The sequence below is a fragment of the Phocoena phocoena genome, chromosome 20, assembly GCF_963924675.1.
Source record: "Phocoena phocoena chromosome 20, mPhoPho1.1, whole genome shotgun sequence".
Lineage (NCBI taxonomy): Eukaryota > Metazoa > Chordata > Mammalia > Artiodactyla > Phocoenidae > Phocoena > Phocoena phocoena.
In genome coordinates, this window is record NC_089238.1 from 55346188 (window position 1) to 55371121 (window position 24934).

Consider the following 24934-nt stretch of genomic DNA (forward strand, 5'->3'; position numbering starts at 1 on the left):
CATTCACAGGTGAGGAAACCAAAGACTTAGGAAACGGAATTAACTTGCCCGAATCACTCAGCTAGAAGGACCAAAGTAGGTGATAAACTGCATGGTCGGGTAGGGGGTTCACTGTTTCTTGAACCAATGGCCCGAAAGCTGGTCTGTCTGTATGCGTGCATGTATGCGTGTGATAGACAACGCTGAGTGCTTACTATTTGCCAGACCCCAATCCTAAACGCTTTACCGGTGCGTTTTCATTTTTATTTCTTCAAAATATTCTCCAATGCCTAGCTAAAGGCGTGGCACAAAGTAGACGCTCAGATAGTGTTTGTGGAATGAATGAAAAGTGAATAAATTAATGAATGGACGGATGTGACCTCGATAAACCGGGACTACTCTGAGATCTTCAGCGCGCACTTCGGAGGCCCCGGCCCAAGGACGACCCCCGCCCAGGACGATCCTGGGGTTCGGGGGCGCGGGCGGACTTCAGGCCGCGGCTCCCGGGCTCCGGACATCCCGAGTCCCGCCCGCCATCCAGGTGGCCTCCCGGCTGGTAAGAAAGCCGGGCCGACCGGGCGCTTTGGCGTTATCACCTCCATCCACTGTCCTTTCCCCTCCGGCGCCGCAGCCGGACCCGGGAGCTCCAGGTCCGCGGCGGGCGGGCCCGCATCCGCTGAGGGCCGCGGGCTCGCTGTCCGCCCCGGGCCGACTCCCGCCGCGTACGCCCACCTGTCGGCCGCGCCTGCGCAGCGCGCGCTCGGCGCGCCCGGCCTCCCCGCGCCCCGCGGCACGCGGCCAGTGCGCAGGCGCGGCGGCCGATGCGAGTGTGTATGTGCGGGCGAGAAGATGGCGGCGGCGGGGGAAGCAGCGTGAGGAGTCGGACGAGCGCCGAGGCTCATTGAAACGGGCCGCCATGGCCCTCCGCAACCCGCAGGTAGCACCCGGCCGGCGCCCTCGGCGGGAAGGGGCCCCGGGCCGCGGGCGGGTGGGCGCCGGGGCGGACGGGCGGGCGGGCGCACCCCGGCCCCGAGCGAGCGTGTGGGAGTGGGGGAGGGCGCCGGGACACGCTGCCCGGGACTAGGCCCCGAGCCTCCCGCCGCCTCCGCGCCTCCGCGCCTCCGCCGCCTGCTGCCCGGCCCGCCCCGCGCCAGAGCCCACCGGGCCCCGCTTCAGAGGGGCGGCGGAGAGAGGGCGCCCGGGCCGGCCTGGAGAGGGCGTGGGGGGCGCGAAGGGGTTAACCTCGGGGCTGGACCGCGGGGCGAGCCGGCGGTGCAGATGGGGCCCTGGCTGCCCCGGGAGGCAACCGGGAATCTTCGGGAGGCCCCGGGGCGGCACAGCCTTCCACGCCCTGTGGTCGCCTCTCTGCCTGGAACGAGCCACCAAGATTTGGGGTGCCTCGTTTTCCCCATGGCCCCAAAGGTTGCTTTCGCAGTTTGATTGACCCGGGGCGGGGGGGGCGGCTTGCCGGTGTTCTGACTTTTAGACTCAAGTCACTAAGAAGCAGCCTAAGGTTACTGGTGCAAAGAAAACTCGAAATAACTCGCCAGGACCATACTTGTACCTGCCTTTGAGTGACATCTTTTGCACGAATCCGCCTCAGCCTGGCTGACACTACTAACGCACCCTGTCAGAGCGGTATCTTAGGGGTCGTTTGTGATAATCCCGTAGTGGAAAGAAAGAGTAAATCTCACCCTTTTAGAGAGATATGAGTGTAGAGTTGAACTCTTATTCCCTCTCCCCACTCCCCCAAATACAATTGGTCTGGATAAAAATCGGCATGTGGTATTGTCAGGCTTGCTGTGGACCGCTGATGTGTTGACTTCTAAGCCCTAGAAGTTATTGCGCGTTTTTATATCATCTCAGTGTGCTGTTGTATTAAATAAGGGAAAATGAAACAAAGTAGCTGTTGGAAAACTGGTGGCCGGTAAATCGTAACCCTTTCAAAGCAATTGGTTTTTCTTGCCCTTTTGGAAATAGAGTCAGGTTTTAGTAACTATTGGAATTAATGCGTGTCGTAGAATTTGAGACTCGATAACTTAAAAAAAAATGAGATCTTACAGGAAGCAGCAATTTTGTTAAACTTTAGGCACTTTAGTTTGCTCTACAACTTTCCGCTTTAAACTTTTGTTCACTTGTACATTTGCGTTTTAAAGTAACTCAGTATAGTTCTTTGCACAAAAAAAGGGCTTAGTAGTGGTTGAATAAGTTTTACAAGGGTGCAATTCAAAGATTTGTTTCCTTAAGAGATTTGGTGTTTACCTTTTTCTCACCTTAAATTTTATTTTTAAATTAAGCTTTGCTCTTATTTAAAAAAAAATTTTAATTTTATTATTATTTTTGGCTGCGTTGGGTCTTTGTTGCTGCGCACGGGCTTTCTCTAGTTGCGTTGAGCGGGGGCTACTCTTCCTTGGGGTGCGCAGGCTTCTCATGGCGGTGGCTCCTCTTGTTGCGGAGCACGGGCTCTAAGTGCACGGGCTTCAGTAGTTGTGGCTCACGGACTCAGTAGCTGTGGCGCACGGGCTTAGTTGCTCCGCCGCACGTGGGATCTTCCCGGACCAGGGCTCGAACCCTGTCCTCTGCATTGGCAGGTGGATTCTTAACCACTGCGTCACCAGGGAAGTCCCCACTTCCATTATCAGAAGCACCAATCGCAATGCAAAGTGAAATGTTAATGAGTGGTGAGAATAGCTAAAAGTGATTGTAATTTCATTTACTTTCCTAAATGTCCTAGTATTTATGTTTTATACAGCAATATTGCCTATACACATCTTTAGAAAATTGGAGTGGCAACAGTTAGCTGAACATAATGCAGGGGACACGGGTTCGAGCCCTGGTCCGGGAAGATCCCACATGCCATGGAGCAACTAAGCCCGTGCGCCACAGCTGCTGAGCCTGCGTGCCACAACTGCTGAAGCCCGCGTGCCTAGAGCCTGTGCTCCGCAACAAGAGAAGCCACTGCAGTGAGAAGCCTGCGTGGCGCAACCAGAGAAAACACAGCAACAGAGACCCAATGCAGCCAAAAATAAATTTGTAAAAAAAATTAAAGTGTGATTAAAATGCTTTTAAGTTGTAGCATGCAGAAGGTAGGAAAGGAAATAGTATGAGTTCTCATATTTTTCTTTCTTTTCCTAATTTTCTTTTTAGAAGAGTAGTAATGAAAACAAGTAATGAAACATATGTGATAGGCTTTAATGATTGGATCCTGCTTGAGTCAGGCCAAGCATTTTGATAATTTTGTTTTATTCAGTTGCCTGCTGTCCTGAAGGTCCTGCCGCAGTCATGGCCATTCATTAATTCACCAAGTATTGGTTGGGCTCTTGCTCTCTGCTAGGCACTGTTACTTGTTATTATGCGTGTTACTTGTTTATTATTGGGGATATCAATCACAGATTAACAGTAAGGGTCCTATTTTCTTTTCTTTTTTCTTTTATTAAGTTTTTATAAGGGTCCTATTTTAAAATTGGATTTTTAAGGTTACAGTTTAAAACATTTATATAGTTTATAGCCTATTTCCATACCAATGATTGAACCCTTTTCCCGGGATTGACATGAAACAGTGCAAAACTTAGAAACTTTTCTGATGCCAGTAGTTTTCAACACATTTTAATAAATACAGCGAACTTTGACAGTTGAAGTGAAAGTACATCTCTGACATTTGTTGGCATGAGGGAACTGATTTAAATGATTTGGGGTAATTAATTTGAACTGACCAATTCTGCCGTAAACCAGAAGAGATTTTTGTGATCATTGCAGTCATTTATAGTGAAAACTCTACAATAATGCTTCGTACATCCTATTTGGACATCGTGTGGCTGCTCCCGTCCTGGTCCTGTGCAGCGGGCTCCCCCTCCTCTTTTCACTGCCTCACATACAGCATTGTGGCGCCCACATTTTACACTGTGGAATTTCTTGGATCCAGTTTACAGCATATGGTAGAGTGTTGCTGTATCGTTGCATATCTTTGTAACTGAAAGCTGTATTAGTAGTTCTCCAAAGAGATACATTTTTATTGGAGTTTCATAGTGAGCAACTGAAGTAAATAAAATTATTTGAAATACGGGATATTTGGAGATACCAGTTTTCCTTTGCATCGTGACAGCAAAATCTTGAAACATGTCCTGAGACTAGATAAGCCATTTGAAGCTTGTGCGTTGGTGGTCGCCTCAGTGGTTTTTACACAGGAGCAGTGGAGATGAGCCTTATCCAGGGCCTCACCCTCACCCTCTGGAGCCTGTCTTGTGGGGACCAGGGTCCTGAAATGAGCAGATAGTAAGTGGACCGCCTCATTCCAAATTCCTCTCTAGAGCAACAGTTAGGACATATATTCGAGAGCTTTTTTATGTGGAACTGAAGTGACTTGAATAGTGGTTTGCATAGGAAAACTTAAAGGAGAAAAGAATTCCAAAGCTTAATGATTATTTAATGCCAGGCCTAGTGGCACATTTACTTTGTGCTGTGTTCAGAATATAATATTGAAGTAATTGAGAAAAGTTGTATCGTCTCTGCTTGAATTATAGTTCGTCAGGGTTATTTTTTGTTTGTTCTTGTGTTTTTACAAATTTCAGACAGGCAAATACTTGCTGTTAATGGATCTGGTTTTTCAAGTGGCACATTAAGGGTGGTTGCTGAGGACACTTCTTACTGATAATATACTAAATACCAAAACAGTGGGAAGCACTTGCTTTTGAATTTGTAATTACGCTGTTACAGTTGTCTTTACTGCCACACATGCAAGAATCACTGTGGCACAAGACAGATAAATCTGTTTGCAGTGGAATTTACTGGCCTTGGGCCACTGGATTACTGTCATTTGTCACTTTAGTGCTACTTCAGCAGTGTAGATGTTCATTTCCAAAGACTTACATGTGCTTGGACTGCAGTTTTCCTGTTTATTGAAGTGATCTCCCAATAGGTCTTTCTGTGACCGTTTCTGTCAGTGCAGTCTGTACTAAGAACAATAGGCAAGATAAAGGTAGCCCGTGGGGTAGGTTTATAGTACTGTTTGTTTCAAGAATCAGGAATTGTAGAATCTATCGTAAACCTAGATGTGGAGTCTTCAGAGTGTAGACTTTCCATGAGTGGGCTACTTTCTGACTGTTTAAAAGCTCCGCAGATATGACCCCATTTTCAGCAGGAGACCCAAGGAACCAATAGCTCCACGCTGCTCCCTGTTTTGAAAGGCGCTGTGCTCAGGTTGCCCTCTCCTGGGAACAGGGTCGGTGAGGTGTAGAGTGGAAGTGTGGTTTGGGGCAGGGAGTGAGAGAATACAGGGTGTCTTCCTGGACTTTCCCTTTCTGGCTCACTTGAGAATTGAGAGATGACCATGTGCCTGCAGAGCGTTAGCCCAGGTCTGCACCAAGGGTCTGCGCACCCAGGACGCCTGCTCTTGTCCCTCAGGCCCCTCCCTCCTGGGCTTCGTCTGCAGCTTTACTGGTTGTCACTCTTCAGACCAGTTCTCAATGTATTTTTCTGGTATCAGCTCAAGGGCCATCTCGTAAGTCCACACTCTGTGATTTAAGAGTCTCACAAGTAGTGCATTAGAAATGAAAGTACCTCCTAATAGAAAGGCTGGTGCCCCACTCTTGTGCCTTTGGTTTTACATATAGCTGCCCGCCTTTCTCTCTCTCTCTCTCCCTCTCTTTTTCTGATGGTACAGTTTTGTTTCCCCATTTGTACTTGTTTTATGAAGAAATGCTGGCATGCCCGTGCTCTTTTGTAGCAAGTAGTCTTTAAAGTTTCAAAAGATTCACCGTGACAGCTGCAAACTTACGTTGTCATTGGAGCTACTGTGAAAAAAACCCTTAAATGTTAATTGAATAATATTAGAGGTATTCCTGCTGTAAGAAACTGAATGTAGGAAAAAATGTGCATTTAAGACCGCACAAAATAGAGGGGTTCATGTTACAGACCTGTTACTGTGAACGAGCTGGCTGGGGTGGGAAGGGAGGGGTCCCATGAATACCATGCCCCCCCCCGCTCCTGGGGCTTTAGTCCCATGAGGTGCGCTGGTTGCACGGGAAGCGGTGGGGACAGCTTTTCAGACCATTTTCTCAACTTACTCTCCTCACTGTTCACAAAAATAGAAGTTTATCATTATTGTGAGTACAAGTCAAAAACACTCACTTCTGTGTTTTAAAATATGTTGAATAAAGCTGGATATCTGTATAAATTACAAGTTGCAAGCCATGGGCCTTGTGAACTAGAACTAGCACCGCCCAAGAACATGTAATACATGGCTCTGGGGGGGACGTTTTGATGGCCTTTTGGTCTAATGAGTTAGTCTGCATTGTTTAATTGTTCTTGCATAAACATGATGGTATCCTTTGCTCTGGATATAAGCAATACATGTTAAATTTTATTATATTCATTTAAATTTAGTCAGGGCCACTCAACTTGTGAATTTATTTGGTATTCTGATAATTGTCAAGAGGATTTCTGGTGTCCCTCTTTTGTGTCTCTCCTATTTTAGACAGTTCATAACTCCAGAGGAGTGAAGCAGTTGCCTCCTTTGAGAGACTTTCATCGTTAAAATATATACCCTTTCTATTTTTTTTTTTTGAAAACATCAATTTTTTTCTTGTGATAGGACTTGGGGGGGGATAGAAGAGAATTTGAAAATGACATTTAATTCTGGAGTTTTCAGAGATTCTTGCCTGATGTTATAAAAAACTTCTCTAGATATTTAAATAGTAATTCCCCTCAAGTGGCTGCCAAGATGTGTGTATTTATTTGAGACCCTGGAGAGTAGGCCTTCTGGGTAGATCGGATAATTGGATAAGGAATAACATACTTATTATAAACTTAAGCATTGCAGCAATCAGCATGTGGAGAAAGTTGTGCAGTGTATAAGCTGCATGGTTTATGAAGTGCCGTGACTGGTTTGATCCTTACGGCAACTCTGTAATGTATTATCATCATTTTACAGATGAATAAAGTGAGACTCAAGAGGTTGTGGGACTTCCCTGGTGGCGCGTTGGTTAAGAATCCGCCTGCCAATACAGGGGACACAGGTTTGAGCCCTGGTCCGGGAAGATCCCACATGCTGCGGAGCAGCTAAGCCCATGCACAACTACTGAGCCTGCGCTCTAGAGCCCACGAGCCACAACTACTGACCCCGCGTGCCAAAACTGAAGCCCATGCACCTAGAGCCCGTGCACCACAACAAGAGAAGCCACCACAATGAGAAGCCCGCACACCGCAAGGAAGAGTAGCCCCCGCTCGCCACAACTAGAGAAAGCCTGCGCGTAGCAACAAAGACCCAATGCAGCCAAAAATAAATGAATCAATAAATAAAAATTTAAAAAAAGTTTAAAAAAAGAGGTTGTGATGTGAAGTCGCATGGCTCTTAAATGAGCCATCAGGGACTTAAGAGCAGGTCTTTGGACTTCTATCCTTTGCCTTTTCTACTTGGCCGAACTGATAAAGGCCTGATGTTTCACAGTGTGACTCCCCCATGGTAGTTCCTCAGTGAAGGTTCATGGAATGGGCAAATGAATGAAATAAAGGTTTACATGTTTAAAGATATTAATGTGTTAGTAATTACTAAGGGTTGCTAATCTGCTACTAATTATTAATTACAAAATTTTGTGTAGAGTGCATTTTGGTGAAAGTTCTTACTGATTTTTAATTAATTTATTTTTGGCTGCGTTGGGTCTTCATTTCTGCGTGCAGGCTTTCGCTAGTTGCGGCGAGCGGGGGCTACTCTTCGTTGCGGTGCGCGGGCTTCTCATTGCGGTGGCTTCTCGTTGTGGAGCATGGGCTCTAGGCACGAGGGCTTCAGTAGTGTGGCACGCGGGCTCAGTAGTTGTGGCTTGCGGGCTCTAGAGCGCAGGCTCAGTAGCTGTGGCGCATGGGCTTAGTTGCTCCAAGTCATGTGGGAACTTCCCAGACCAGGGCTCGGACCCGTGTCCCCTGCATTGGCAGGTGGATTCTTAACCACGGCGCCACCAGGGAAGTCCCACTGATTTTATTTTAAAATACAGAATAAAGACTTGCAATTTCTGAAACAGAAATATTTAAAGTAAAAAGTATGTCCCTCTCTTCCTCCCTGATCCTCGGTCCTCACCTTGATGTCTGTCTTCTGTGCCTTTTTGTGTTTGGGCATTGTTGTTTTTGTTCCCTTGTCTCATAATGCGGTCTCTTCTAACCAGGTAGTCACTGAGCTGGATTTTTTGGAGCTAGTCTTGTTTCTAAAACTATTGAAGGCATCTATTCAAGTATAGGAAGTGTTCTTATTTTTACCAAATTTTGCCAGGGGATGGAGCAGATGTTCTGGAGGTTAAAGTGGTTCCCTGGGACCCGTATACTGAGAACTGTAGAAGTGCTGTAGAAATTTATGACTATTAAAATGCCCAAACCATTATTTTAAAAAGAAATGATATTTTGAAGATGTTCAACCCCTTAATTATAGCAGCCATGCTGTTCAGTTTCTGTATTGTAAAAAAAATGTCTGATTCAAAATTAAATTCTTGTCTCTTGGTCAACTCTGCACTAAAGAAGATTACTGAGAGGACAACCCTTTTGTTATTTGGAGAGGTTGATAGGTCATCAACCCTAGTGCATAGTGGGGAATTGGGTAATGAACCTGGGTTTTCCCCATCTCCTCCAAAATCAGGCTTTGTTCACCTCTCTCTTTGTGTTTTTGTTGATTTATTTATCATTATTTATTATTATTATTTTTTTTGCCACGCCATGATCTTAGTTCCCTTACCGGGGATCGAATCTATGCCCCCTGCGGTGGAAGTGTGGAGTCTTAACCACTGGACTGCCAGGGAAGTCCCTCCCACTTTGTTTTTATCAAAGTACTGCAATGGCAAAAGAAAGAAAAACATCCAAAAAAACTCCCATTTCTCATGTCAGGTCCTCTCCCCAGAAACCATATTCAACTACTTCTAATAAAGTGCAAAATGAGGTCTTTAAGGGGTTGCATTCTGTGTCCTTTGGAATTAATTTGTAGGATACCAGACACCTTTATTCAGAACTACATATAAAGGACTTTATACCTTTTGTAATTGTTCAAACAAAAAATTTTGGTGGCCAGGCATTAGCAGCATAGAGCTGAAAAGAGAGTTTCTGTGCTTTAGAAGTTCTCAGGGTAGTGGGAGAGGGAAACAGGCTAATTGGAAAATACTGTTTTAGGGTGTTAATTCCTGTAACAGAGGTGTGAACAATACAGTCAAAGACTTTCATTCATTCATTCATGCATGCATTCATTCATTCAGCAGGTAGCTATTGAGTGGCTACTGTGTACCAGGCACTGAGGATGGAGTGATGAGCAGAGACGGGCATTGTCCCTCTTACCAGGGAGCTTACTGTCTAGTGAGGGAGACAGACGCTAATCAGATAGTCACAGTAATGCCTGTGTCATTCCAAGCTGAGGACTGAGTCGGGAGGGAGGGCACAAGGTCTGTCGGCGTGGCCCTGGGAAGTCAAGGATGGGCTCCCGGAAGCGGCGCCTTGGCTGATACCCAGCCGGAGACGGCTCTGCCAGCTGGAGGGTGTGGGGAGCCCCTGAGAACCCAGAACGCTGGGTGCTGAGGTGCGGGCGGCCAGCCTTACCCCGGGGAGAGTGTGGAGGAGGGCGGCACGCCCTCACACTCTGCCCACCCTGCAGAACCGTCCCAGTGGGCTCACGGGGGCCTCCCACGAACCACAGTGGGCAGGGTGCCGTGGAGGTGGGGAGGAGTGGCAGCGTCACGTGGATTGGACAAGGGGGAGATCAGGGGAAGCTGGGAAGATGACTCTCCTAGAAAGGCGACATTTGAGCAGAGAAGCACGAGGACAGGGTGTGGAGGGAAAGCATGCAGAGGACCAAAGTCTCAAAGCCTGCGGTACGCCGGAGCACGTGGGCTCGATGGGTGCCTGGCGTATAGGGTGAGGGGCCGGGACCGAAGTCAGGAGGGGCGAGGGACCTTGCGAGTCCAGCCTAGACGGCGTCTGCCCTTGTCAGCAGGTGGGCATCTGTGGGAAAGCATGGGTTCGAGGAAGTGGGTCGTCCCGCTCTCTGTTAGCGTTGCTAAGGGAGATGGCTGTGCAGAGGCCCGCTTGAGGTCCTGCATGGGGTGGCAAGGGTGTGTCCCTCTTCCGGCTCTCCTCCAGATCTCAGAGTGTTCGCTCTGCTCACCTCAGCACCTCAAGCATCTTAAATCTCAAAACTTTGAGGGGGTAAAAATTAGGACATTCTTTTGGGGTCATCTGAGGCAGATTAATGCAAGGCAAATAGCCCTTGAATATCCTCAGTGATAGTTGGGTAGAGTTGGTAGGTGAAGGTCATTTGGGGACATTATTCCCTTTCTGTTTTGGGGGGGCACCTTTAAAACAAGCGTTAGGTACTTGATTATGCTCCTAGAAAATAAAGAAAATGTTAGGAAAAGCATCACCCCTAGTAACTCACGACGTTTGGGATGACGTTTGTTAATATTTTGAAATGCTTCCCTTTGGTACTCTTTGTAGTAAATTTTAGACGTTTGGGATCCTTTTATGTAATAGTATGTTTTAAGTTGTGATCCTTGGTCATGGTCTTCTCTCATCAGGTCACCTGGCATCCTGGTGGCCATCCAGACACACTAAGTAGGGACTCCTAATTAGGCCCCCAAGTCTGTGTTTCCCTCAGCCCCCCAGGGCCTCAGCCATATGCAGGTGTCAGAGCCTCCACATAGTTTCTTTTAAAATTAATTAATTAATTAATGAATTTTGGGGGCTGTGTTGGGTCTTCGTTGGTGCATGCGGGCTTTCTCTAGTTGTGGCGAGTGGGGCTACTCTTCGTTGTGGTGTGCGGGCTTCTCATTGTGGTGGCTTCTCTTGTTGCACGGGCTCTAGGCGTGTGGGCTTTAGTAGTTGTGTCTCACGGGCTCTAGAGCACAGGCTCAGTAGTTGTGGTGCACGGGCCTAGTTGCTCCGCGGCATGTGGGATCTTCCCGGACCAGGGCTCGCATCCGTGTCCCCTGCGCTGGCAGGCGGGTTCTTAACCACTGCGTCACCAGGGAAGTCTCCCTCCACATAGTTTTGTTTACAGCCTTTTCCCTTAACCTGCCGAGCACTTTTCCATGAATAGGATTAACTAAATCTTATTTTGCACATTTAAAAACTTTTCCAGTCTAGGTTAGGTATGAACAACAACAAAAGATACAGGTTTGTGGCTCTCTGAGAGATAATATTAATTTTAGCACTGAGTAGAGTGAATTGAGGAGCCTGAAAATGTTGCCGTTTGAAGACCTGCCGTACTGGGTCTTCAGAATGAGAGGTCAGTGTTGTTTGAAGTTCAGTAACTAACTCATTGACTCATTCCTTCTCAACAAACATGTATCCAGCTCTTGCTCTGTGTTGAGGCCTGTGTTGGGGTTCATAAGCTGCAAAACACAATTACAAATATACACACACACACACACACACACACATATATATATATATACACACACCCACACATACATGAACATTATGTTCCCCGTAGCCACGAGAGACTGCTGTGCTCCGTGCGGTGAGATGGGGCCCTTGTGGACGGTGTGAGGGCAGCACAGACTCGGCCACAGCTCGATTTAACTGTGACCGTCTGATGTCCCAGCGAGATGGAACAGAATTCCTAATTCATCCCGAAGCCCATTTGTGGTCAAGATCTCTTTGGGGATTTGTGCAGAGCATTAAGCCAATTTGCTGCCGGAAACTCTTGCTGCCTTCTTTTGGTTGCTGGTCATGGATTTGTCAGCTTAGAAGTTCTTGTCTCCAGTTTGTCACAAATTGGTGTTAAAATAATCACTCTTGGTTCCGTCTTGGTTCTTACTGAATTCTTGGCTTTTCCATGCCACACTACACAGTGTGAGTTAAGTGCCAGGAGCACAAACTTCCTTTTTCATCTGTGACTAGAGTTCTATTCAGTGAGAACGAGCTAAGAGATAGCTTAAAAAAAAAAAACCTTAAAAAGCGTTCTCTTCAGTTTTGGCTGGAAGTTTACTGGCTGTAAATTGAACTTCACACGCAGTGACACTGTAGCAATATCCTAGCCATGACTAGTCCTGGACACAGTTGCCGCAGCCCAGTTTGGAAAGAGTTTGCCTCTCACCCACTGACACATGTTGAAAAATGAGTTTCTTTTCTTTTTAAGGTGGACAGAAAGTAAAATACGTTGCCAGTTTGTTTCTTTGCCATTGACTTCTTTTTGGTTGAAAACAGAGATCTGAGTTAGCTTCCTCCCGCCCACATATGTCGTGCACAGCGAGCCCGGAGGGTCCTGTGGACTTTGATTCTGGGGGTGCCGTGTCTTTCCTCCCTGGTGAGTCAGCCCTTCCCGGAGGCCTGCAGCCTGCTGGCCCCGAATGGGCCAAGTGCCTGAGTGGCGGAAGGACAGCATGACCCTGCCTGGCGGAGGGCACAGTACACAGACGGTCGTCTGGCTAGATAGAGTCTGGCAGGTGTTCGGGGTAGGAGCACAGGGGCCCGGGAGGGGCCTGGGGCTCAGGAAGGCTTTCTTGAGCGCTGAGGGGTCTGCTTCCCCTCCAGTGGCCCCACTGTCCTGCATGTGGGAGCAGCTGGCTGGCTGTCAGGTTCAGAACTGCACGAGGGTTTGTTTTGGTGTTTCCAGTTCTAGGACTGAAGATCAGGATGACGGTGTTCAGAACCACACGGGACAGCTTTGCCCTCCCTAGAAATACCTTTGTAATAATGAGAGCTGATGCAGAAGAGGTGGGCTGCTCCTGAGGTATTCAGATCGGTTGTAATTCTTGGATTAAGAATGCAGGTGACCTCTAAGTTTCCTTTAAGGGTTTCACGACTCTCTCTATCTCTGTTGTGTAGTTTCTTGAATCCAGGTGACTGATCTGTGTATCAGCTAATAAGCTGTTTTGTTTCATTCTTTGGGCTGTTTCTCAACAGGTGTAGCTGAGATCAGAGGACCGTTACTGATGTAAATAAAATGCCTTCACCATAGCTTTCCCAGTCCCAGTTAGTGGTCCATAGCATTGATGCTTTGTTGGCCTGCTCTGAACAAACGCTGTTATCCCCAGATTCAAGAACCACAGAGCTGTCTACCTTCCAAGGTGGAGAGCCCAAGTGTGTGTCAGCGGTGAGTGTGGAAAGAGGACTTTCCATTGGCTTGCCTCAGTTATGTTTTGTGTTCGCCACCTTTGTCACCTTAGATATCTCAGCCAATGTCACATTTATCCACTAAATAAATAAATATTTATTTATTTATTGCGGTACGCGGGTCTCTCTCACTGCTGTGGCCTCTCCCGCTGCGGAGCACAGGCTCCGGATGCACAGGCTCAGCGGCCATGGCTCAAGGGCCCAGCTGCTCCGCGGCATGTGGGATCCTCCCGGACCGGGGCACGAACCCGCGTTCCCTGCATTGGCAGGTGGACTCTCAACCACTGCGCCACCAGGGAAGCCCTAAATATTTATTTTATTATTTTATTTTATTTACTTATTTTTGGCTGCGTTGGGTCTTCGTTGCTGCCATGGGCTTTCTCTAGTTTCAGCAAGCGGGGGCTACTGTTCATTGAGGTGTGTGGGCTTCTCATTGCGGTGGCTTCTCTTGTTGCGGAGCATGGGCTCTAGGCGCGCGGTCGGGCTTCGGTAGTTGTGGCACGTGGGCTCTAGAGCGCAGGCTCAGTAGTTGTGGCGTATGGGCTTATTTGCTCCGCGGCATGTGGGATCTTCCCAGACCAGGGCTCGAACCCGTGTCCCCTGCATTGGCAGGTGGATTCTCAACCACTGTGCCACCAGGGAGGCCCCATCCACTGGTTATTTTTTGAGCTCAGCTAAGTGCCACAAAAATGAGTACGAATAAGTCCTCTCTACCCGAGACCCTCTGCTGCAGCATGCCCCGCCTCAGCCCACGAGCTTGCTGCCTGGCCCTGGGCGCTTTCGGTGTGGGTGATGTCTTCTCAGGATGGCCTGCCTCCCTGGCCTCTTTAAAATACAGCCTCCTGAACCCCCACCACCTTCTTGCCTTGCTTTCTCTTCACAGCACCTACCACCTTCTGATACCCTGTATCTAATATCCTAACAGTTACTTTGTTCATTTTCTCTCTCCCTACGAGAATGTAAGATTAACGAGGGCAAGGATTTCTCTTGTTCACTTATACATTCCCCGGGCCTAGAATGTAGTAAGTGCTCAAAAATATTATTGATAAATTAATGAAAGATATAACACCGTCGGTATGTTCAGGAAGTCCGTGGTTGAGTGTGGGAAAGAGTCTCGTCAGCTGTTGAAGTCCAGAGTGAGTAACTCATGTTTGTTAGGAGAGTAGTTCCCGAAGGGCAGACTTTGGAACTGAGTTCTGTAATGTGGGGAGAAGCCAGCGGCGCCCCTCCTGGTGGGAGAGAGGGCGCTCTGGGCAAGAGACCCTGTGTGGATGGCCCTGAGCCTGCAGTTCTGGGCGGTGGGGCGCAGCCCTGGGGCCTCTTGCGTGCTCTGCTGGAGCCTTTTGTCTTGAAAGGTCTCCGGGGCCTTGCGAGCCTGTTCCTAGGGACCAAAATAATCAGGTTCACATTTTAGAGAAAGCAGTGTGGTGGCTGCATGTGGTTTGGAGGGTGAAGGATGAGTCCGGGGGCAGGAAGACCAGTTAGGCACTCAGTGGTCCAGTTGAGAAGTGCTGAAGGCCTCAACTCAGCCTGGGGCCGGGGGTGGAGGAAGCGAAGGCCTTGGCCTGAGCAGTTGGCACGGGATGCGTAGGGAACAGGGCGGCTTCCTTGTAATGTATTTGTGACAATGCATTTTCTTTTTTAATAACCTAGGACTATGCTGTATGTTGTTTAGTATTTTTTCCCCATTTCTTGTATTGTAAACACTCTTGATTATTAAACATTTTCCTTCAATGTTATTTTTAAGTACTGTGGAGTATCCACAAGTTATATTTTATGCATACTAAAAACAGTAATGTTTGGCATTTTTTGGCTCCATTTATTAGCTGTTTCTCACTATGAGTGGATGATCTTATTTCCCAGAGATAGTTAAAGCACAGTATTGTAAAGTGAAAGATGAACATCTTTAATTCGTTGGTTACTTGGAGGCAGAATGGGAGATACATTTTGCTTAGTAATATTAAGGAAATGATTAGTGGTAAATTAAAACATGAAGTTTTTTATGTTTTTATTTTTAAACTACATACTGATTTGATCAAAAGCAAGTTACACTATGAAATATTTGCAGAAGATTGAGGAAGATCTTTTTATATAATATTTGCCAGTCAGCTGGCTCACGTTTGCTGAAGGCTGGTTTAGCTACTGCTCGTAGCTGCTCAGGAAGGCAGCCAGAGGGTTCTGACCCTGTGTAGGCAGTGGGTGACTCAGCAGGTGACTGAAGCAGAGGGAACCATTGGGTTAGGTTCTGAGACGTGTGATGTGTTGAACTAGGTGCTGCACATGTCAAGTTCTGCAGGGGGAATTCAGGGAGTGAAGGAAGTGAGCAATGAGTGACCTTGAAAATGAATAGGATTTGGGCAAATGGAGAGAAAGGAGGAGGGCATTCCATGTGGGAGGGTGAGTAGGACTTAGGTTTCAGATTAACTTTTTTTTTTTTGCTTTTTGAGTGATCTTACTTGGTATGAATCTCCTGGATCACTCACTCCACTTCTGTCTCAGGATACTTTTGATAACAAGTAAAAGAAAGCTCAGCTCTAACTGGCTTACACCATAAACTAGAGATTTACTGGCTCACGGCACTAGAAATTCTGTAGGTAGGTCAGGCTTCAAGGTTGGTTTGATTCATCGGTTCAGTGACATCTTTGAAGACCTGGTTTCTCTTCACTTGTGTTGTATCGCTATTATCCTAAGCCTAGTCTTCTCCCCGATGGCAAAATGGCTACAGTAGTTGCGGGCTTCACATTTGTGCCCAGCGCACAAAGCGGCGCACGAGTGTGTGTGTGTCCCGAAATTCTTGGCAGTGCCCTGAGCTTTGTGCCCTCTGGGTCACCCTGAACCAAGTGCTCTGGGCTACAGGGGTGGCATGCCGTGCTGGCTCCCCTCTGGAGTGGGGGGTTTCAGCCTTCTGAACTGGGTGACCATTATCCAACAGGGGAGGAAGAGAATGAACATTGGGAGGATGGCCGCAAAGTCCTTTACCTGATGCTTCATCCCTCCCCACTCTTGTTCCAGGTTTCTCGTTTCCTCCTGGGCTCCTCAGACTTCAGACTCTGTCCTTTCTCCTTGGCAGGTCATGCTGGACTGTCTGATGGTTTCTTATTGTATCTTATAGTCTTCCTTAAGTTTTTTTCCTTCGGTACGTGGGCCTCTCACTGTTGTGGCCTCTCCCGTTGCGGAGCACAGGCTCTGGACGCGCAGCCTTAGTGGCCGTGGCTCACGGGCCCAGCTGCTCCGCGGCACGTGGGATCCTCCCGGACCGGGGCACAAACCCGCGTCCCCTGCATCAGCAGGCAGACTCTCAACCACTGCGCCACCAGGGAAGCCCCCCCCACCACACCTTTTTTTTTTTAGTAATCTTATTATTGAGGTATATTCTGTGTTCAGTAAGGTTCTGCTCTTGCCTTTGACTCCTTGAGATCCTGTTCTCTGGGTCTCAGGTGTGGCTGTGTGGGATGTCAGGACGCATCACTTAATTAGAATGCTTATTTCAATTCATGCAGTTGCTACTGTTTTTACCAAATAAAAATTTTTGAACATTTTGATGAGATTGTGCCAGGAGTTGGGGTTTATAATTCAAGATAATCGTCAAGGTTTCTCATCTAGAAGATTGGAAGAACAGTGAAGTTTGCTATTGGCATAAGTGTAAAACCTGGTTTTGAGAAAATAATGGACCTTTTGATTTTAAGGTTAAGCTAGAACATAACAGTGGAAGAGCCTAGGGGCTGGCAGCTTGAAATATGGAACTGGAGTATAGTTGGGCAATCCAAGTCGAAGATGTGGGTTTGGAATTCATCAGCATACTTGAAGCTGAGAATAGGTGAGCTGCTTAGTGGGGGAATATCCAGGTGCCATCCCAGAGGAGAGAGAATGGTTAAAGAAACAGGACCAAGTCTTGTAGAGTTACGGAATCCCCTGAAGGTAAAATTATTATGAAAAGTGCATGTGAGAGAGATCTTATTACTAATCAAGTGCTTGATGGATTGACTAGCTTAAGGAGGTGGAGTGATCTTGGTTTAGACTGGGAGGTCATTTTTGAAAAAGTAGCATGTTGGAGGTGAAAGATTTCACTGAGGCAAAAGAGCAAATGGGAAATGAGTTCAGTTACAAAGGAGTGTCTGTGGAAAAGACGTTTCTGAAAAGTGGCATTGGAGAGGAATTTTTCTATCAAATTATTTCTAGCTTGGTTGCATTCTAGTTTTTCTTCTGACTGTTTGCCTTTAACGTGTTAATGATAAATAAACCCTTAAAAGCACTAAAGTCGGTCCCATTGTAAAAACACTTGCTCTGATTGTTCATCAAGCAGTGGGTCCTCCTGTAGAGTGAACAGTCATCTCAAATTGTTTTATACTTTCTTCTGTCTGGTTTGGGGGCATACTCGAGTGTCGAAATAGCTCTGCTGGCCCTCCCTCCAGTTGTCTGCTTAGTTTCTCCCATCCCTGAATCGCTGGGTGTGGGAATGCCCCTGTGTTCAGTGATTCTGAACCCTGACTGCACATCAGAGTCACACAGGAAGCCTGCCTCCCACCATTGAACCCAGAATTGTGGCCTGAGGATCCTCAGGTGATTCTAAGGTATAGTCAAGGCTGAGAAGCACTGCTTGAGGCCTTTGTCCTGCACAGCTGACCCTGTTCCCCTGCTTGGTGAGCTCTTCCTGGGGTTGGTTTTCTGCCTTTATATGAAAAACAGAGTATTGTGAGTTGATTGGGTGAAAAAAATTTCTTTTCTAGGATACTGAAGGCCTGAGCTTCACATACTTAACATAAGGGAGACTTTCTGGAAAGTCTTGAGTTTCACTTTTCTTTTTTTAAAATTAAATTTATTTACTTATTTATTTGGTTGTGCTGGGTCTTAGTTGTGGCAGGCTGGCTCCTTAGTTGTGGCTCTCGGGCTTCGTGGTTGTGACATGTGAACTCTTAGTTGCGGCATGCATGTGGGATCTAGGTCCTTGAAGGGATTGAACCTGGGCCCCCTGCCTTGGGAGCGGAGAGTCTTAACCACTTTGCCACCAGGGAAGTCCCAAGTTTCATTTTTCTAGTAAAAGATTTTTAATCGTAACAGTGAACTTACATAATTCAAGAATGGAGTGCAGTCTGTTGTTTTGGCTGGTAAAGTAAACTGTACCTCCGTAATTACAGTCTTCGGAGGCTGTTTTTCAACAGGCCATCAGGTGGAGGTTAAATTGAGAAAGTAAGCAGTGGACTGCTTCCTCAGTAGGCATGGTGGTCCTCACGCCCTCAGCACCTGCTTTTGCATTCTTTTATTTTCAGCAAATAGTAATTTTGCAGCTTTTACTGCTTCAACCAACTCTTCTAACTTTGGTTTTCATTAACAACCAAAGTAATTCATGAAAGGGAATATTCTCTATACTTCCTCCTTAAAATTGGAAGGAGAGGGGTGTGTGTAACAGCTAACATGAGTCCTTTTTCGTAGTCATCTCTAGATTTTCCAAGGTGTTTGAAGAGACCATTGGCAGTGACCATTAGATTAGAAGAAAATAATGTAGGTAGTCACACTTCGTTTTTCCTGGATGTCTTTTAATGTGTAGCTCTGGTTTAGTGGTGCACTTTCCTTTCTGGCAGGTGGCCTTCGGTAGCCAAGCTTTTGTTGGTTTGGTTCCAGCATATTGCATTAAGTGAAAAATCCTGTGGAACAGATGGATTTAACAAGTTTCTGCTCATGGAGCAGTCTGTTTAGTGCAACACTAGTTTTGATTCAGCGTTGTTGGCAGTTATTATCTGTATGTAGTGTGGAGTTTGAGTAGGTGGTCAGGAGATCTAGGCAGTTATAAAGGCCAAGCCAGTCATGAACCATCTGAGGTTGGAGGCTTAAAGGAGCCTGTTACAGTGATAACAGGTAGCGCAGTACAAATACATGCCTACTAGTTTAGGTGGTGTTATGTAGCACTAGTTAGAGTCTTTGAACCAAGGAACATGAAATCTTAAAAAAAAAAAAGTCCTGATGTGTGAATATTTATAGAGTACTTAAGAATTCTACTTATGTAAATGAAAAAGCAATATTATGGTCTTTGGTCTTCAAGAATTGTTTTTATAATACAGCTGCCTCATCCACCTTATTTATAGATGTGCGTCTAATTAAAGTCAACCATATTGAGGTATAATTTAATACAATAAATGTACCGATTTTAAGCTTGCAGTTTGAGTTTTGACAAATGTATATACCAGGGTAACTGTCACCATGGTAAAGATATAGAACATTTTCATTGCCCAGAAATTTCCCTCATGCCCCTTCACCATGAATCCCCATCCCTTAGCCAGGCAATTACTGTCACTGTCCATTACTGCTTTCTGTCACTATAGGCTAAATTTCTGTTTTCTGGAATTTTCTTTATGTGGAATTATATAGGGAGTACTCTTCTATCTGCCTTCTTTCACTCAGCATAACGTTTTTGATATTTGCCCATGTTGTGGGAGTTCCTTCCTTTTCAGGGCTGAGTAATAGTCCATTGTATGGATGGACCACAGTTTATCTCTTCACCTCTTGACAGACATTTGTTGTTCCAGTGTTGACTGTTATGAATGAAGTTGTTGACTACATTCATGTGCAAGTCTTTGTGTGGACATATGTTTTCATTTCTCATGGTTAAAATACCTAGAAGTAGAATGGTTGTATGTCATAGGATAGGTATATGTTTTATTTTGTAAGAAGCTGCCAAGCTTTTCTAAAGTGGTGATATCCTTTCATGTCTGCAGCAGCAGTGCCTAATTCTCCTTCTGCAACCTCATCGGCACTTGGTACTGTCAGTCTTCTTAATTTTACTGTGCCTCAGTTTTAAAGGAAAGACTTTTTGTCCACAGGAACATGAGTCACATCTATGACAGAAAAGTGAATCTGCCTGCAAATAGGGAGTTCTTAGTGAAGTACGTTTTTATTTATTTTTTTAATGCACTTATTTATTTTATTTTTGTCTGTGTTGGGTTTTCGTTGCTGCGCTCGGGCTTTCTCTAGTTGTGGTGAGCGGGGGATGCTCTTCGTTGCAGTGCGCGGATTTCTCATTTTGGTGCTTCTTTTATTGTGGAGCACAGGCTCTAGGTGCATGGGCTTCAGTAGTTGTGGCATGCGGACCAGGGCTCGAACCCATGTCCCCTGCATTGGCAGGCGGATTCTTAACCACTGTGCCACCAGGGAAGCCTGAAATATGTTTTTTTCAAAAATAAATTTTGTTTATTTATTTATTTTTGGCTGCATTGGGTGTTCGTTGCTGTGTGCAGGCTTTCTCTAGTTGTGGCGAGCGGGGGGCTACTCTTCGTTGCGGTGCGAGGGCTCCTCGTTGGGGTGGCTTCTCGTTGCGGAGCACGGGCTCTAGGTGCACAGGCTTCATTAATTGTGGCACACAGACTCAGTAGTTGTGGCGCACGGGCTTATTTGCTCTGTGGCATGTGGGGTCTTCCCGGACCAGGGCTCGAACCCGTGTCCCCTGCATTGGCAGGCGGATTCTTAACCACTGTGCCGCCAGGAAAGTCCCCTGAAATATGTTTTTAAAAAGAAGTTTAAGTAGGAAAGAGAGGGGGCAAGAAAGACTAGAGAATGCCTCCTTCATGCTGGACACAGGAGACTTATTTGGTGGTCAGGCATGTAGGGATGGGGAGTAAAAATGGACTTTCAAAAGATTGACCTGCCCCGATGCACATCCATGGTTTGTTTTGCCCTTTTTTTTCCCCTTCAAGATTTAACATTTTGGAAGTTGATTTTTCTTTAGTTTGGGAGACCACGTGATAATTATTTTTCTCTAGGTCAGAATAGGTATCCTCTTATTAATGTTTTCTGTAAAGCTTTAATTCTGTTTTCTTGATTATGTTTAAGTGTTACTTTTAAAAATTAAATGTTATATCATGACTATATTAAAAGTTTATATTTAAAAATGAAAATTGTGCCCCTGCTGGTGCATCTCTGGCGATAGTAAAAACAGGAGAATAAGAAACAATGAGTAGTTCAGTTGGAGTTTTGTTGCCTGCTGACATCTGGGAGTGGAACTGTTGCTGTAGAGCAATAGAACTACAGGTCATCGTTCCTCAGCCCTGCAACTTGTATTTGTTGTGGGCTTTGCTTTTCTTCCTCCTCTACCTGAATTTTTTCAACAGAACTCTTGAGCACCTGCTATAAGCCAAGTACTGCATTAACTGCAGGCGATGGAAAGATGAATTGAACTTGGTGTCTGTTCCTTTTTTAAAACCAGCTTTATGGAGGCATTATATATGTGCAGTGAATTTCATTCATTTAATGTATATAGTTTGATGAGTTTTGACACATGTTTCTTTTTTATCGGTGTTCTGCTTTTCCCCTTCCCATCCCTTCCATTTCCTTCCTAGATTAGCACCAAGGTGATTGTAATGGATATGAAGATAGGTGGAATTTTGAACTTCTTTCTACTAGGGCCATCCCAGATAACAAGCACTGACTCCCTAACTTATCAGCTCTGTTCCATGTGATAAAAAGTCTGTATACCAAGTTATTGTATAATGAGGGCTGTTTAGTAATAGTTTAGAGCAAAACAAGTTAAAATTTAACTGGCATTGTGTAATGTACTATAGGCCTTGAAAGTTGGTAAAAGTGGATTTCTGTTAAGGGAATCATGTTTTCTAATTTGGAGAATGCAGTCTGTGCAAACAAGTTTTAGCTTAGACTCTCCACGAGAGCACTTAAAGAAATACATCCAACCTATCAAAAATCCTACTTGGAGAAGTGAGAGAATAACTTTTGATAGGACTTTAGTAGTCAGAATGAAATACACAAACCACATGAAGCTAACACTAAACTGTAGTAGGTTGACATTTGAATCCTAAGGAGGGATGCTCTCTGGGGGAGTGGCTTTGTCACAGTTTTTCCATTTGTTCCCTTCTCAGGACTCCTTGGCCCCAAGAAAGTACGCAGAATCCTGCTGTGCTACCCAGTCAGCGGAGGAATCAGCCTTTCCCTGCGTCCCTCTGCCTTTGTCTGCTTCTGCCATCTGTAATGCTCTTTGCAACTTGCAGTCCACTTGCACTGTGACGAAACTAATTGTCGTGATGTCCCAAACCTTATGTGTGTCTTATTCAAAATTTATTCTCATAATCTAGCACAGTTCAGTGTGGATCCATACTGTTAAATCAATGAAATCTCTGCCGTGCGTTGACTGAACAGTGTCATCTCCAGGTGTTCCCCAGGCCACCCACACCACTTTCCAAAGTTAAGAGCACACAGTGACTGTTCAGTAGATGTCAGCTAGCGTCCTCAAGTACTGGGTTCTGATAAAAAAAAAAAAGTTTAGTAAAGAAATCTAAATTTTTTTTATGCAAGTACTTACCTGATTCTTTTTTACTTCATTTATTTAGTTGAAATCATTTCATGCCATAGGATTCTCCCATTTAAGTAGCTGTACAAAAAAAATAGCTGCACATTTTGGTGGTTTTTAGTATATTCACAGAGTTGTGCAAGTATCACCACAGTCAATTTTAGAACATTTCATCATTCCAGAAAGATTGTACAACAGAAACTAGCACAGCATTGTGAAGCAATTATACTTCAGTAAAGATGTATTAAAAACAAAAGAAACTTCATATCCATCAGTGGTGACTCCCTAATCCCCTCCCCACCCAGCCTCTGGCAACCACCATCTACTTTCTGTCTCTAGGGATTTGCCTCTTCTGGACATTTCACATGAAGGGAATCATACAACGTGCGGCCCTTTGAGTCTGGCCTCTTTCAGTCAGCATGATGTGTTCAGGGGCCAGCCACCTGGTAGCCGTGTTAGTCTGAGAGCATTTCCAAACCTGTGTTCTCCTGGTTATATCCAGGAGATCCTTTTGGAGCTGGGAAGAACTTTGAAGGTTGTTTAGTCTGGCATACGCTTATTTTAGAGCTGAAATTAAAGTTTTTATCACTTGGCATACCCTTATTTTAGAGCTGAAATTAAAGTTTTTATCACTTGGAACAGTTTATTAGCCCTTAATGTTTCCTCCTGTCTCCCAAATTCAGTTTCCTTGGGTTGGGAAAAGAGAGAGAAGACTTTGTACTTTTTGTGCTTGGTTCTGTCATTGAACCCTGCGAGGCTTGGCTTTGCGTCTGTTCTCGGGACGTTGTCCCAGGGGCTGGGTTCACAGTGGTTCCGGTGATTGCCTTGGAACCTGTACAGTGTGTGCAGTGCACACGCAGCAATGTGTTTACTGATCATGCCTTTGTATCCTCATTTTTTTACCTCAGAGGCTGACGTCTTATTTTCCTGAGTCCTTTTGAAGGCAGAGGACATGGATTTGGTGGCAGCCTATATAATTACTCGTGTTTCTGGAGATGGAGCTTTGGAAGCTGTGCTCCAGCGCCCCCTAGTGCCGCGTTTTGGTGGTCGTCCTCCGTGTCCCCTGCTTTCTGTAGAAAAAGCAGAAAGTGTTGTTTCCTGTGGCTTCATTAGATCCGTGGAGAACCAACTGTAGGTTATGCGGGCGACTGGCAAATGCCTTTCCTTCTTCTTACCTCCCTTGGGCTGAGACTGTGTCTTTGCTTTCCTTTAGCAGGAACACGGTTATTTGGTTATTTCCAGTTCCGTCTGCCCCTTCCCCAGGCTGTACAGCCCTAGGCCAGGCTCCCAAGACGCAACCCAGAGCAGCCATGCCCCCGGGGCTGGGCTGCAGTGAAGTGGCTTGTTTCTACCCTAAATGTGCTGTGGGCGTGCCCCTTTTCCTGATGTGTTTTCCTGATGTGTTTCTTTTCTTTCTTTGTCTTTTTTTACTTAATAAATTAGTTTATTTATTTTACTTTTGGCTGTGTTGGGTCTTCGTTGCTGCACGTGGGTCCTTGGCCAGCGGGGGCTACTCTGTTGCGGTGCGCGGGCTTCTCATTGCGGTGGCTTCTCTTGTTGTGGAGCACGGGCTCTAGAGCGCAGGCTTAGTAGTTGTGGCACACGGGCTTAGTTGCTCTGCGGCATGTGGGATCGTCCCGGACCAGGGCTCGAACCCGTGTCCCCTGCATTGGCTGGCAGATTCTTAACCACTGCGCCACCAGGGAAGTGCCTGTCCTGTCTCTTTAGCTTCCTGTAATCTGGAACTTTTCCACAACCTTTTGTGATATTGAGTTTTTGGAAGAGCACAGTCTTCCCCCTGCTTTTCGGTAACATTCTTCATTTTGCCAAACATCTAAAATAATTTGTGATTGAAGATTAGGAAAATTTGGGGGGATGGTGAGACTTGAACATTTTAATGGCAGTTGGCTGCCCTGAATTTCTGTGATAAACTCCTTGGTGTCACAAGACTTGTGATGCTTTAACCTTTACTCAGATACAGTTTTAGTTAAATAATTGTCACTAAAATGTAGGGCAGTGTGATTTATGTCCACTCACTGGGGTTTGCAGTTGAATAAATACTTGGCCTTTCTTTGCTTTTGTAGCTTTAACTTTTTTTTTTTCGTATTTGTTTAAGGTAAACTTTACTGTACAAGCAGTATTTCTGTTTGCCTTTTTGGAACGGTGTGGTTAAGAAATGCTTCTTCATAGTAATGCTTCCTGTAATTGTTGTTGAGTGATGGAGATGATTTTGATAAGCACTGAAATGAAGTCATAGCCTCCAGGTTTATGTGGGGTACTTTATTATGTCACTTCCCACAAATGTTTGAGTGGTTACCAAAGAAACATGACTTTCTTTGCCTGTGAAAGAAATAATTTACCTTTTTTCCACAGCACTGTGATGGCAGGAAATTGTCTTTTATCCTTAATCTCCCCTTACTTGAGACCTTAGTGACTTGACCTTTGCTGACCTTTGAGAATGAACTCCCCAACTATTCAGGCCTTTCTTTATCTGCAGTTACTATGTTTCATTTGAATTTCTGTTTGAGTCTAAGAAATATGTGTACAGATACATAGGAAAAAGATACATGTAGTTTATCTGCCGTGAGC

General features: G+C 45.7%; 1 protein-coding gene across 1 annotated transcript in view; it reads left to right on the forward strand.

The window, feature by feature from the left end:
• The first annotated feature begins 827 nt into the window (after positions 1-827).
• The window catches only part of USP10 (ubiquitin specific peptidase 10), a 67359-nt gene continuing 43252 nt past the window's right edge, over positions 828-24934 (forward strand). The window contains exon 1 of the mRNA XM_065898796.1: positions 828-916. Coding sequence (XP_065754868.1) covers positions 896-916 — 21 coding nt within the window. The 5' untranslated portion in view covers positions 828-895. The remainder of the gene's footprint in view (positions 917-24934) is intronic.